General features: G+C 42.8%; 1 protein-coding gene across 1 annotated transcript in view; it reads right to left on the bottom strand.

Moving 5' to 3' along the window:
• Positions 1 to 8,289: 8,289 nt before the first annotated feature.
• Positions 8,290 to 14,421, bottom strand: part of CUL5 (cullin 5) — a 39,493-nt gene continuing 33,361 nt past the window's right edge. The window contains exon 19 of the mRNA XM_066621058.1: positions 8,290 to 12,258. Within this exon, the coding sequence (XP_066477155.1) occupies positions 12,064 to 12,258 (195 nt within the window). The 3' untranslated portion in view covers positions 8,290 to 12,063. The remainder of the gene's footprint in view (positions 12,259 to 14,421) is intronic.

The raw sequence follows: 14,421 nt of genomic DNA, 5'->3' as shown, positions 1-14,421 counted from the left end.
CCTGCCTGGGCGTCTGTGTGCGTGGCCCCGGTGCAGGCGCACAGGTCTCTGTCTACTCAGAAGGAAGCCCCATGACAGTCAGTGGGGCTTACTCCTGGGTAAGGCTGGCAGCCCTGCCTGCTGCTCCTGTCCACTCAGGCCCGCACGGGCTGCTGGGGACACTGCCACGACTGGGGGTGCCGGGGGCTGCCACCTGGGTGGGTGGAGCTGGGCTCCAAAGACTCTCCCAGCTGTCTCCACCCTACCCAGTTAGTTAGTTGGCAACCTTCAGTCCCGAAAGACTCTGGTATCGCGCTCTGAAAGGTGGTTCTGGAACAGCGTCTAGTGTGGCTGAAAAGGCCGATTCGAGAGTGACAATCCCTTCCACACTGGGAGCAAGTGCAGTTTGTCCTTGGTGTGTCTCCCTGGCTATGGGCCTTCCTTCTTTGCCTCTTAGCCTCAGACTGTTGGCCAAGTGTCTCTTCAAACTGGGAAAGGCCATGCTGCACAGCCTGCCTCCAAGCGGGCCGCTCAGAGTCCAGGTTTTCCCACCTGTTGAGGTCCACTCCTAAGGCCTTCAGATCCCTCTTGCAGATGTCCTTGTAACGCAGCTGTGGTCTACCTATAGGGCGCTTTCCTCGCACGAGTTCTCCATAGAGGAGATCCTTTGGGATCAATGCGCAAAGTGACGTCACAACCAGCAGTGACGTCACGCCCAGGCTTTTTAAAAAGTGCAAATTGGAGGGGAGCCGCCTCCCCCCCCCCAGCAGCTCACTACCCACTTGCTCTGCCACTTCCCCCCAACCAGTGGCATAGCTAAGGCATCTATCTGCTACCTGGGGTCAAAGAAGGTTTTGTGCCCCCCCCCCACAAAATCAAATTTAGTTAAGTAAATAAAGGTGTGACCCTTATTGGTGCGAGACACTGTGCTGGGGGAAGAGGGGCAATTATTCTCCCCCTGCTAAATATAAGAGGAGCACCGCTTGAAAAAGTGCCTCTTTACCAGTTGGCAGGACTAGCTGTATGGAAATGAGGATACAAATGCATGGAAATGAGGGCTGGCTCACCTTAATAAACACCTTAATTTTTCCATGCTGCACCATAACATCATCTCATTGGGTCTCAGCACAATCAGCCTCACAGGTCAGTTCCGAGTTAAGCAAACCCACTTTTTGTTCCTTAAGGCATTTGTGTTTTCAATTTCTGGTTAATTGGCCATAACTTTTGATAGAATGCAGATATTCCAATGAGGTTTGTTTCATTGCACTCTGCATTAAATTACCTTTTCAATGACATATAACCTGATAGTATTATTCATACGTAGCAAGATTTTCACAATTTTGGCCACTGGTGTCAAGCTCAGCTTGTTGCCTGGTACGACTGCTACCCCCTGCACCCCCTAAGCTAAACCTCTGCTCCTCCCTCTTTGCAAAGGGGCCCAAAAGAAACTTTGAACCCCCTGATAAAATTCCCCTCAGAGGCCCTGCCTCTTGCTCTGGGTTTCTTTAAACAAAATGGTAGTAGCATGTTTTAGCTACTCCTGTTTAAATTTTTGCTAAGGTGATTCTCAGGAGTTCCAAAAGTGCCATCACCAGATACTCCTGTCTGCCTTTTTCTCCCCCGAAGTGTCTTGTGCACTTGCCGCCCACCCACCATCTTCGCCTTCCCAGTAGCTCAACTTCCCAGTAGGGCAGTGACAGGAATTTTTTCTGCTCTTCCAGGAAATGCCAGGAATTGAACTTGGAAGTTCATAGGTTTTGTTTTGTTCAATTCGGCTAATCACTCATACAGCACAGAATGCCTTGGCCCCATCAAATTCTTGTCTTTTAGGAGGATGTTCAGGAGCCATAGAAACTGAGCTACAGAAAATTTTCTGAATTTGGTCTAGTTTGTTTTTAAAGGCAACACAGTTATCCAGTGATTTCTATTAAGAACAATTAGATACTGCTTTTTAAAAAAAAAAAGTTCACAAAGCAATTTAGAGAAAAGCAGCCAGGTTCAAATCAAATCATCCATGAAGCGTCCTGGGTGACTTTGGGGCAGTTCCTACCTCTCAGCTTTCTCTACCTCACAGGGTTGTTGTAAGGACAAAAGGAGGGAAGGAACCATGTACACCACCCTGAGCTCCTTGGAGAAAAAGTGGTATGAAAATGTGAAAATAGATTTTAAAAGGGCTCACAATCTAAAAAGATGCAGAAAAAAACACCTGAAACCTGCCACCAGAAGAGATCTTGTGGGCAGTTACTCACCCCCTGCTAAGCACCACTTGAAAATGTGCCCCTTTGCCCAGTTAGCAGGATAGAGGATTTAACCAAAAGTTCAGTACAACATTTATCAGTTCTATTGCTTCAAAGATAAGGCTGTAAAGTCTCATGAGCATACAAGCAGTTGTAAAAGAACAGGGTAATAAAATCAAAGTAAGCAAGACTAGTTTACAATGGGGTTGGAGCTGTGTAAATGTTATTTTAGCAAGTTTTCAAGAACCCATAATCTGGACGAAATAGAGTTTAGCCCAATGAGTAATGAATTCCTATATGGAAAGCACTTTTGCATAGAAAATCATGTTGCCACCCTACCCACGAACACAGATACCACCATCCAAAGTGCAATATTAGAAGTGTCCAGCATTTGGGGAATTTTTTTTTAATCCTCTCTCAGCACTAACACATACACAACACGGCCCTTCAGTATTCACAATAACACAACACAACCCTTCAGTATTCACAGACAGCTCTCAAAACTCTCCTCATCTTGAAAAGGTTGCAACAGATAAGAACATAAGAACAGCCCCACTGGATCAGGCCATAGGCCCATCTAGTCCAGCTTCCTGTATCTCACAGCGGCCCACCAAATGCCCCAGGGAGCACACCAGATAACAAGAGACCTCATCCTGGTGCCCTCCCCTGCATCTGGCATTCTGACATAACCCATTTCTAAAATCAGGAGGTTGCGCATACACATCATGGCTTGTACCCCATAATGGATTTTTCCTCCAGAAACTTGTCCAATCCCCTTTTAAAGGCGTCTTAGCTAGACGCCAGCACCACATCCTGTGGCAAGGAGTTCCACAGACCAACCACACGCTGAGTAAAGAAATATTTTCTTTTGTCTGTCCTAACCCGCCCAACACTCAATTTTAGTGGATGTCCCCTGGTTCTGGTATTATGTGAGAGTGTAAAGAGCATCTCCCTCTTTACACTCTGTCCATTTCCTGCATAATTTTGTATGTCTCAATCATGTCCCCCCTCAAGCGTCTCTTTTCTAGGCTGAAGAGGCCCAAACGCCGTAGCCTTTCCTCATAAGGAAGGTGCCCCAGCCCCGTAATCATCTTAGTCGCTCTCTTTTGCACCTTTTCCATTTCCATTATGTCTTTTTTGAGATGCGGCGACCAGAACTGGACACAATACTCCAGGTGTGGCCTTACCATAGATTTGTACAACGGCATTATAATACTAGCCGTTTTGTTCTCAATACCCTTCCTAATGATCCCAAGCATAGAATTGGCCTTCTTCACTGCCGCCGCACATTGGGTCGACACTTTCATCGACCTGTCCACCACCACCCCAAGATCTCTCTCCTGATCTGTCACAGACAGCTCAGAACCCATCAGCCTATATCTAAAGTTTTGATTTTTTGCCCCAATGTGCATGACTTTACACTTACTGACATTGAAGCGCATCTGCCATTTTGCTGCCCATTCTGCCAGTCTGGAGAGATCCTTCTGGAGCTCCTCACAATCACTTCTGGTCTTTACCGCTCGGAAAAGTTTGGTGTCATCTGCAAACTTAGCCACTTCACTGCTCAACCCTGTCTCCAGGTCATTTATGAAGAGGTTGAAAAGCACCGGTCCCAGGACAGATCCTTGGGGCACACCACTTTTCACCTCTCTCCATTGTGAAAATTGCCCATTGACACCCACTCTCTGCTTCCTGGCCTCCAGCCAGTTCTCAATCCACGAGAGGACCTGTCCTCTAATTCCCTGACTGTGGAGTTTTTTCAGTAGCCTTTGGTGAGGGACCGTGTCAAACGCCTTCTGAAAGTCCAGATATATAATGTCCACGGGTTCTCCCGCATCCACATGCCTGTTGACCTTTTCAAAGAATTCTATAAGGTTCGTGAGGCAAGACTTACCCTTACAGAAGCCATGCTGACTCTCCCTCAGCAAGGCCTGTTCGTCTATGTGTTTTGAGATCCTATCTTTGATGAGGCATTCCACCATCTTACCTGGTATGGATGTTAGGCTGACCGGCCTATAGTTTCCCGGGTCCCCCCTCTTTCCCTTTTTAAAAATAAACGTGACATTTGCTATCCTCCAATCTTCTGGCACCATGGCTGTTTTGAGGGACAAGTTGCATACCTTAGTCAAGAGATCTGCAACTTCATTCTTCAATTCCTTAATAACCCTTGGGTGGATGCCATCAGGGCCCGGTGACTTATTGATCTTTAATTTATCAATGAGGTCTGAAACATCTTCTCTTTTAACCTCTATCTGACTTAACTCCTCGGTCAGGAGGGGCCGTTCGGGCAGCGGTATCTGCCCGAGGTCTTCTGCCGTGAAGACAGATGCAAAGAACTCATTTAATTTCTCTGCCATCTCTAAGTCTCCTTTTATCTCCCCTTTCCCTCCCTCACCATCCAGAGGGCCAACCGCTTCTCTGGCAGGTTTCCTGCTTCTAACATATTTGAAGAAGCTTTTATTATTCCCCTTAATGTTGCCGGCCATGCATTCCTCATAGTCTCGCTTGGCCTCCAGTATCACCTTCTTACATTTCTTTTGCCACAGTTTATGTTCCTTTTTATTCTCCTCATTAGGGCAAGACTTCCATTTACGGAAGGAAGCTTCCTTGCCCTTCACAGCCTCTCTAACTTGGCTGGTTAGCCATGCGGGCACCCTCCTGGATTTAGTGGAACCCTTCTTTCTTTGAGGTATACACCTCTGCTGGGCCTCTATTACTGTTGTTTTAAGCAGCCTCCATGCACTCTGGAGAGATTGGACTCTTTTTACCCTCCCTTTCAGCCTCCTTCTAACCAGCCTCCTCATTTGAGGGAAGTCCGCCCGTCGGAAGTCAAGGGTTTTTGCCTGGTATTCTTCCCCCAACGTGCACGTCAAAACGGATCGCAGCATGATCACTGTTCCCCAATGGCTCAGTAACGTTTACATCTCTAACCAGGTCCTGCGTACCGCACAATATTAAATCCAGAATCACCTGTCCTCTGGTGGGCTCCGTGACTAGCTGATCTAAGCCACAGTCATTTAGCACATCAAGAAATCCGGTTTCCTTATCGTGACCAGAACACAAATTGACCCAGTCAATATGAGGATAATTGAAGTCCCCCATGATTACAACCCTGTCCCTCCTTGTCACCTCCCTGATCTGTTTCCTCATTTCAAGGTCCCCATCAGATTTCTGGTCTGGAGGACGATAGCACGCCCCCAGTATTACATTGCTGCACAAGCCTGGTAATTTAACCCACAGAGATTCTACGGTGGAGTCGGACCCACCTTCAATCTCTACTTTGCTGGATTCTATCCCTTCCTTAACATAAACAGCCACCCCACCTCCAACACGCCCCTGCCTGTCCCTCCTGTATAGTTTATAGCCCGGGATTGCGGTATCCCACTGATTCTCCGCATTCCACCAGGTTTCCGTTATGCCCACTATGTCAATATTTTCCCTTGTCACCAGACATTCCAGTTCTCCCACCTTTGCTCGTAGACTTCGGGCATTCGCATAAAAGCATTTGTACACGGAATGCCCCAGGATGTGCTGCTTATTCGCTCCTTTGTCCCCGCATCCTCTCATTGTGCCAAACCGTCTATCACATCCCATCACCCTACCTTTCCCAATTTCTTCTCCTACTCTGCCTTTGTCTTGTTGTTCTCTAACCTCCCCATTCTCATCCCATAGGGATGAGGAGTCCCAAACCGGATGCCCCTCGGCTCCTGTCGGCCTTCCCCCAGGGATCAGTTTAAAAGCTGCTCTGCCACCTTTTTAATGTTATGCGCCAGCAGTCTGGTTCCATTCTGGTTCAAATGGAGCCCGTCCCTCTTGTACAGGCCCCACTTGTCCCAAAAAGTTCCCCAGTGCCTAACATATCTAAACCCCTCCTCCCTACACCACCGTCTCATCCACGCATTGAGACCCCTGATCTCCGCCTGCCTAGCTGGTCCTGCGCGTGGAACAGGTAGCACTTCAGAGAACGCTACCTTTGAGGTCCTGGCTTTCAGCTTCCTGCCTAAAAGCCTAAATTTGGCCTCCAGGACCTCCCAGCTACACTTGCCCACGTCGTTGGTGCCGACATGCACCACAGCCGCTACCTCTCCCCCAGCACTGTCTACTAGCCTGTCTAGACGAGAAGTGATGTCCGCAACCTTCGCACCAGGCAGGCAAGTCACCATGCGGTCCTCACATCCGTCGCAAACCCCCCTCTCTATGTTTCTAATAATCGAATCCCCCACTACAAGAAGCCCCCGACCCCCCTCCCACTGAGGGGGGAGTCAGTCAGAGATCACTGAGTCAGGGCTGCTATTGAGCTTTCTTGATGCGATTTTTAGCCTATCAGATATGATCCTGGAAAGCAAGACCATAAGGACACGACTTAGAGGCAGTGTTGAGGGCTATTCTCTGTTAATTCTGCATGCCTCTGAAATGGTATTATGTTCAAGATTACAGAGGGTGGGGGGAGCTTACGACTTGGGAATGTTTATTAGCCAATAAACAAGGCTTTGGGAGTAGATAGTTGTACTGCAACTCTGAGCATTCCTAGAAAATGAGTTTTTGGCCTATATTAGGGACTATGCCTATTTTCCTCTATTTTAACCATTTTTATCCCATCCTTGCTTCAAGGACCTCATGGCTCTCCTCCTTTAACTTTTACAACCACCCTCTGAAGTAGGCAAGGCTTCAAGAGGGTAACTAGCCCAGTGAGTTGAACCCAGGTTTGTCTATTCTGACAATCGAACACAGTGATTTTCAACCTTTTTCATCACACGGCACATTGATCAGGCATTAAAATTGTCAAGGCACACCATCAGGTTTTTGACAATTGACAAGGCACATCATGCTGCCAGTGGGGGCTCACATCCCCCAATGGCCCTACTAATAAATGACTTTCCCTCAAATTCCTATGGCACACCTGTGAACCACTCGCGGCACACCAGTGTGCCATGGCACAGTGGTTGAAAATGGCTGATCCAACATCTACACCACCCTCCTTCTCAAGTTGTATTGCTGGAAAAATCTTAAGCTGAGATTAGTGTCCCCACTAGTTCTTCCACTCCTGGGAGCTTCCCTCCCCTCATAAGCTTTCTTTGTAAACAGTTTTGCTCATGCTAAACACTTCTGTGAGTGGAACGCTCTTTCCATTGACAGAGAAAGCTTCCATCTGTGGAGGGATGCCACCCTTCGTGTCTTGAATTTAACAGGGGAAATACACCACTACTGGATTTTCCAGACCTCTCCTTTGATAGAATTCCATCTTAACTAGAACATCTCAAGGATCTGTTATAGAGTGGTCCAATTCCTTTGATTGCTTCTGGATCTGGACACTTTCACATTGCTATCTTGGGAATTGGTCTCATGTTCTTCCCAGTTTTAATGTTTGTATGACATTTCTGTCCTCTTCCTAGAGAGCAGGGATATAGCAATCACTTCCATGTCTAACATCACGTATTGCATTTTTTAGCTGTATGTTCAGGAGTTGCAACTGTTAGGAAGGGAGCCCATCTTCTGTAACAGGTACAATTCAGAAGCAGCACATTTCTTCTAACCTGCCTGTTTGTGGAAACTTTGAATACATATTTCCATGTTTAAACATTTATATTTTAAGTATACAGTAAGACCACCAAGGTGACATTCTAAGTACTAGAAACAGTAGGTAAACAAATGCCGCACTCCCAAGAGAATGTTCCTCATATGCAATATTGTAGGCTATTCCGATAACAAAGACAATCCTTCCATCTGCAACATGGTTTTATACACTGGTCCAGCAAGCATGATGGCATCATGATGGGACAGATAAACACATATATAGATGCACATCTCCATTGTTATTATGTTAATAGGTCTTCTTGAACCAACAGGATTTGGTTCTTAACAGATGAAAATGCACAAACCTATCCATACTTACCTGGAAGTAAGCCCCACTGACTATAATGGGACTTACTTCTGAGTAGACATACATAATTGGGCTATCTAGTGCTGAAGTAGGTCTTCAATTTATACTTTCTACTCTGGGATGCCCCACTGTTCTCAGCAGATGTGTTTAGTTTCCCATTTATGAAAGGCTCAGGAGAGAAAACCGAAATGATTTATAATTTTATATTACATTTTTATTTTGCAAGAAAATAAATTATACAACTTAAAAAATAAAATTCAAAAATTAAGCAGTACATCAAAATAGTTCAGCCAAGATGCCATACAAGAAAAAACTGCTACCAGTCAAAATTGTACAGCATTATCTCACTATGTAGTGGCACACATTCAAAACCGTAAATAACCATATGTAGATAGATATTACAACCTAGGAAACTCAAGTTTGCGCTGCACTCCAGGCTACATATAGTCTTAACAAGAAAGCTCTCATTGTTTTATTTCACAAATAGGACCTTGAATTTACAAAGATAGCATCCCAGCCAGTTCCATGAAAATAGAAAATAGTTTTGAGCCAAGGATACCAAGACTTTCTGTGAAACTATCAAATATTTCTCTTGCTGTATTTTTAAAATGTACCTTGTACAACAGATACTGCAATGCAAATAAATCCAAGATGTCTGACTATTCAGGCCATATTAAATTTTTTCATAAAAAAGGGAAAAGCCACGACTAAAATGTTATTTAAGTACACTATGCTCCAACAAGAATAGATTTAAACAAATGAATAGAAAGAAAACATAGGGACACCAGCAAGCTAAAGGGAAAAAATTGTGGAAGACTTCAAAATTAAGTGTGAACCTCATTTGCTTTGACAAAGCATTTTTATAACTGTTTAAAATCATTGCCATCTACATTATTTTTCATATCTAGAGTATTACTCAATACCAACCACAACAGAAGTGCTTGGGCAACAAACATTTTCCAAAAGCAGCACCTTTTCGTGATAGGTCTTTGGAGAAAAAATATCCAAAGCCCAAATCCAGCTTTAAAAGTGCTCTGTTGTCATATTGCAATGACAGAATTCTATTTTTAAAAAAATTGGATGTTTTTCATCTATCTGCATACTTTTTGGGGGGAAACCAGTCTATTTTTTCTGTTCCTGATATAACCTTAGCCTTAAGGGCATCTTGGTGAAAGTGTCCTGCCAAAGAATGCTAAATGTGATTCTGCAGCTGTAAGGAAATTGCTGGTGTGATTTTCAGACTCAAGTGTTTTCCATGACATCCTGTTCTAATGTACACAAAAAAAGGAAAAAACTGAATGGTGTTACAGGCACACTGCCTGTTATAATTTCCCTGGCTCTAACCACATTTTGGTAACTTATTTTGTATGTTTAAAAAATAGACAATGAACAGTCAGTGTTTTGTTTCTGTGTGAATGACAGAATGCCTTTTGAAAGTTATTTTTACTGGCAAGATCCAAACAGCCCCATATGTGCGCCTAAAGTGCTTTTGCATGTGCACAGGGGTCTTGGCAATTTTCCATTCCAAGTGCAGTCCCTTATGCTGCACTGGATGCTAGCCTGGAGAGTCCTTCAGGAGTGGCTTTTCAGGGGGCACAAGGAGTTACTCGGGAGCAAAGGAAAGAGAGTGCTTCTGAAAAGTCACAAATGAAGTCCGTAGGTAACTATTTAGATCGCCCTAATCCCAATCTTCAAAAGAATTTCCGCTGCCAGGAACAGAAAAAAGAAACATTTGCTAGTAATTCTAGTGTTCAAATACCAAGAAAGTAAAAATGAGGTTGTACCTGGTTACATGTCCAACTACTCCAAGGCAGAATTAATTGGGAAGCAAACGATTCAAAAGCACTACATCAAAGTGTTTGAGAAATATATCATCTTTAAAATCTTTCTACTCAATTATTTCTAAATAAGTTTCCAAATCAAATGCAGTTCTAATCCTGTACCATGTACAAAAGAACTCAGGGGAACCAATTATAGCTTTCTTTAACATATTGAATGTTTGACTGATGTGTATGTAAAGCCACTTTTTTATTATCCACAAAATTTTGAGGCTGAAATTCAACAATTCTATGTTAACTTTGAAGTGAACAATTAAAACAAATTTGTTCTACAGGTAACAGAAAATGCACATACATACAGATAGTGGGATTTTTAATCGCTGTCGTATTTTTGTTCAACCACCTTTGCATATCCACGAAGGTCTGTTGTTCACTGGCATGTCAGGAGTATACACAATTTTACCACCCCACCCCCAAAACATTGTACTTTGGATCTCGTACATAACATTTGCTTAATGGAAGATATACCAACCTCTGCATGCAGATAGACAGTGAACTTTTGCAACCTTGTTATATGGAATATACAACCACCCATACAAAATCCACTCTGCTCAAAAACAATCATTTTTCACCTAGCAATAGTTAGGATTATTATGCATCACCACTAACCACGATAGAACATAACAAATGGATCTGGGGTCTGGACTGCTGAAATATCAAAAGGTAGCTTTCCTAAGTTGTCTTCTTATTAAAGATTCATTATAGGGCACAACAAAAGCCGGACCGCCCTTTCTCCAGGACATAACCTTTTCCTTAGATAGTAATGAGGCCACAAAAAGGAATCCACCGCATGGTGAACATTTTGGAACAGATGGAGACAGAAGTAACTCAGCAGTTAGTAAGAAAAAGATTGAGGGAGACATTCATTTGTGATGTGGTAATTTGTTTGCTATTAGTAAAGCAGATGTTGCCTTTAAATCTCAACATGTGTGTTCTTGGTGTTGCTTTGTGCCTTAAGCCTTGGGCAAATGTTTATAGATTTGTAATATATATTTTTTAATATAAACATTCCACCAGTAAAAGCTTCAACACATACCATGAAATAAATGGAGAATGGCAACAGCAATTTGTTAGAATAGTCACGGAACCCCTTTAAGAAGATTTATGGCAGTTCCCTCAGCATATGCACCTACTAGGCAAAATAATTGTCTTGTGCCATGCAGTCATTTTTTCAGAGTAGAATTGTATTTAAAAGTAACATTATATATTTTCAAATAAATAATCAAAGAAAAAGATATAGGGATTGTCAAAACATTAATTTCTGTATTGGGGAAGTTGTGTACTGGGTATTTTAATGCATTTGGATTTATGTAAGCACACTAAAACAATGAATACAAATATTAAATGTACAAAGAAATACACTTAATATTCCATTTCTTTATGAACAGACCCATCAACATTAACACAGTGCTTAAAAGGTGAAGTAATTGAGAATTAAAAAAACAAACACAAAAACAGGGAGGGGAGAAGTGTTGAAAGACAAGCATTGTCCATATAAATTGGATATATCCGTCAAACATCACTTATGTCTCTGTATCCAAATCCAGCTGTTATACTGAAGTACTTGCTTGAACCAATACATAAATATGTATCTTCAACTGTGATGTATTTGTGTCTTGCTCAAATTTTGTACATAAAAGGGATCAAAAGGACAGTATGTTTAGATTGTTGATTCAAAACAAAGTGTGAAGTGCTACATCTAGTCCTATTTGCTTTTTAAAAAATGTGAAAACTAATAGTTCCTCAGTGCATGAATATTTGAAGAACGTTTCATTGTGCAATTACTGTTCATTTAAAGCCCCAAATCTGTTCTTTTCAATGTGGATCTAAATCAAATCTTATGCTTGTGTGTATTTTTTTTTTAAACTCACAATGGGCTCTCCATGAATGCAACGTTTCCCCACAAACAGAGCATGCTGTTAAAAATGTGTGCAACATGAAGAAATTGCCATCATGCTATCTGAAAAAAAGGTTGGCAAAACAAAGTCCTCTGGTAAGGCAAGGCAGGGATTTGAATAGGTAATGCAAGTCAAACAAGTCTTTCTCCAACTCAGTCCCTTTAGTAGTTGTCTGCCCAAACCATCTTCAATGCACATTTTCTTGGCATCACCCAGTAAGAGTCTTCAAACTATGCCATGTATATAAAAGTGTTGATATCGGATTCATCTCTTCTGATATATTTGTGTTCTATAAGCCATTCAATCTGCTCTTTTATCATTTTCTTCTGTGGCAAGAACATGTTTTTTAATATTTCTACTAGTTCAGTTTGAAGTTGAGCATTAGTAATTTTCTTTCTCATTTTCATTATTTGGATGATAGCCTCCTAAGCAAGGGGGGAAAGAAAGAAAAACATTTTGTATATGAATTGTGCAAGGCTCGCAAACACAAAGCTACATAACTCATTAGCAGAAAAGGCATGTACAGTAGACAGCTTCACAAGCACTAGCTTGTATGTGATGTCAGTACATGAAAACTAGGATCATTTATTTTACCAGCTGAAAAGGTATAGAAAGATATTGAAGGATTGCCAGGTGTATCACTACTCCCTTTTAGACACACACCTAGTAGCAACCTCATGAGTTGCTTTAAAAATAGGGATAAGGAGGCATACCTTCAGAGGGTCCCAGCCTTACCTGTAGGTTTCTTAAACACATCAACACAGCAATCTAGGTGCATAAAAAGTCTTTAGATGTTCTTTTGCTTGTGAGTGTGGAACTGTAATCATGCTAGTAAGTTAATATCAAAGGGGTCAAAGCTGTATACACAAGTCTAGGCCTTTATCCCAAGAGAGAACATGCTCTGCCAGCACACTAGGCCTTCAAGCTGTTGCAAAAATGCAATAAAGTGCTTTGTGGAGGTTGCATGTGCTGGCAGGCCAGAGTCCTTCCACACACCCTAAGTGACCAGAGCAGTGCCCATCGGAGCAGGTAAGTTTGGCATTGTACAGAACCGGGATGGGGGGAGGGCAACAACAGGGGCAAGCAAATTGGGCCCAGGTGTGAAGCGCGGGATTGGCAGTGCTGGCACACACCATATTCTATCCTCCTTCCTGGGCCTGATCTGCCAACACAGGTCAATGTGAACTTGTGCCAGCGGTATTGCTGGCGCAGGTCTGAGTTGTCCCATAGCAGTGGCTGGAACTTTCCCTGGACAAGGGGACAAATGACCCTTGATTCCCAAGAAGACCCCCCCCCACCTACTAAATTCCCCCAAGAAACACAGCATAGCCTACACTGGCACCACTGCATCAGCACAGGGGAACTTAGGTAGGATTGGGCTGCCTAATTCTAAGCATACAGGATATAGATTTGGAGTACATATACAGATCAATAATATTTTTCAGCTAGAAAAGGATAGGAATAAGGACATCACCAGACCCAGATTGGGCTCAGAGTTCTGCATGAATACCATCCTATGTGAACCACAAGTTTTAAAGATATTATGACCAAGTGAGACTACATAATTGGGGAAAGTAGACATCCACTTCCTACTGATGAAGCAGCATGATCCCAAGGCAAGAGCCTGCAACTCAGCACGTGCGGTTTACTGCTAATAATAAAACTTATGTGCTACTCCTTATTGCTGCCAAGCTGTGCTTCAAAATGCACGGTCAATGTTGGCTGAAATTTCAGAAGCTGAAAAGTGTCACTAATGCATAGTTCTGCAATGCCACACTAACAAAACAAGCTGCTATTTGAAATACAAGCTGCAATACCAGCATATTTACACCCACCTGAATATATGAATTGACCCATGTGGCAATGTGGCACATTCTCAAGTTCTGAAATTTCAGCCACTGATCAAGCATTTTGAAGCACATTTTGGAAGTGATAAGGGCAAAGCATATGCTTTATTATTATAAGGAACAATACACAGAATCACATCCCACACACTTCGCTAACAATAACAGATCCAGGACAGTTTAACAGAAGGGTATCCAAACCCTGGCCCAGGGGCTGAATCCAGCCCTCCAGAGGATTTTCTATGACCCCTGAGCTTCCCAAGTCTCTCACGGCTACACATAACTAAAAGGACGCACTTCCAGGTATATACTGCATTCAGCCACTAAAGGTGCCAAATGTAATACAATTTAATGGGAGGTGGAGTAGCCAATTATATACATTATATATAAATGTAATATAAATATAATGTTAAACTTAAAACTGAGCAGAAAATGAGACAAAAAAGTTTGAGATTTGCCTTGTAGGTTGCTTGATGCTTTTGCAAAATCCATTCCCCCTTTTCCTGTGCAAATCAATTTTGCCCTCTGCTTCCCTCCTCTTTCCACCCCCACCACTTACTGTATTCAAACTCTCAGCATGAATACATGTATTTATTCTTATTTATTACTCCATGTATTTATTACTTATTTATTTATTACTCCATGTATTTATTACTTATTTATTTTCAGGCCCTTGACACTATGTCAGATACGCAATGCAGCCTTCGTGCCAAAAAGTTTGAAGGCCCCTGGTTTAACAAATCA

The sequence above is a fragment of the Tiliqua scincoides genome, chromosome 3 (genome assembly GCF_035046505.1).
Source record: "Tiliqua scincoides isolate rTilSci1 chromosome 3, rTilSci1.hap2, whole genome shotgun sequence".
Lineage (NCBI taxonomy): Eukaryota > Metazoa > Chordata > Lepidosauria > Squamata > Scincidae > Tiliqua > Tiliqua scincoides.
This window is presented reverse-complemented; position numbering and strand designations above follow the sequence as displayed.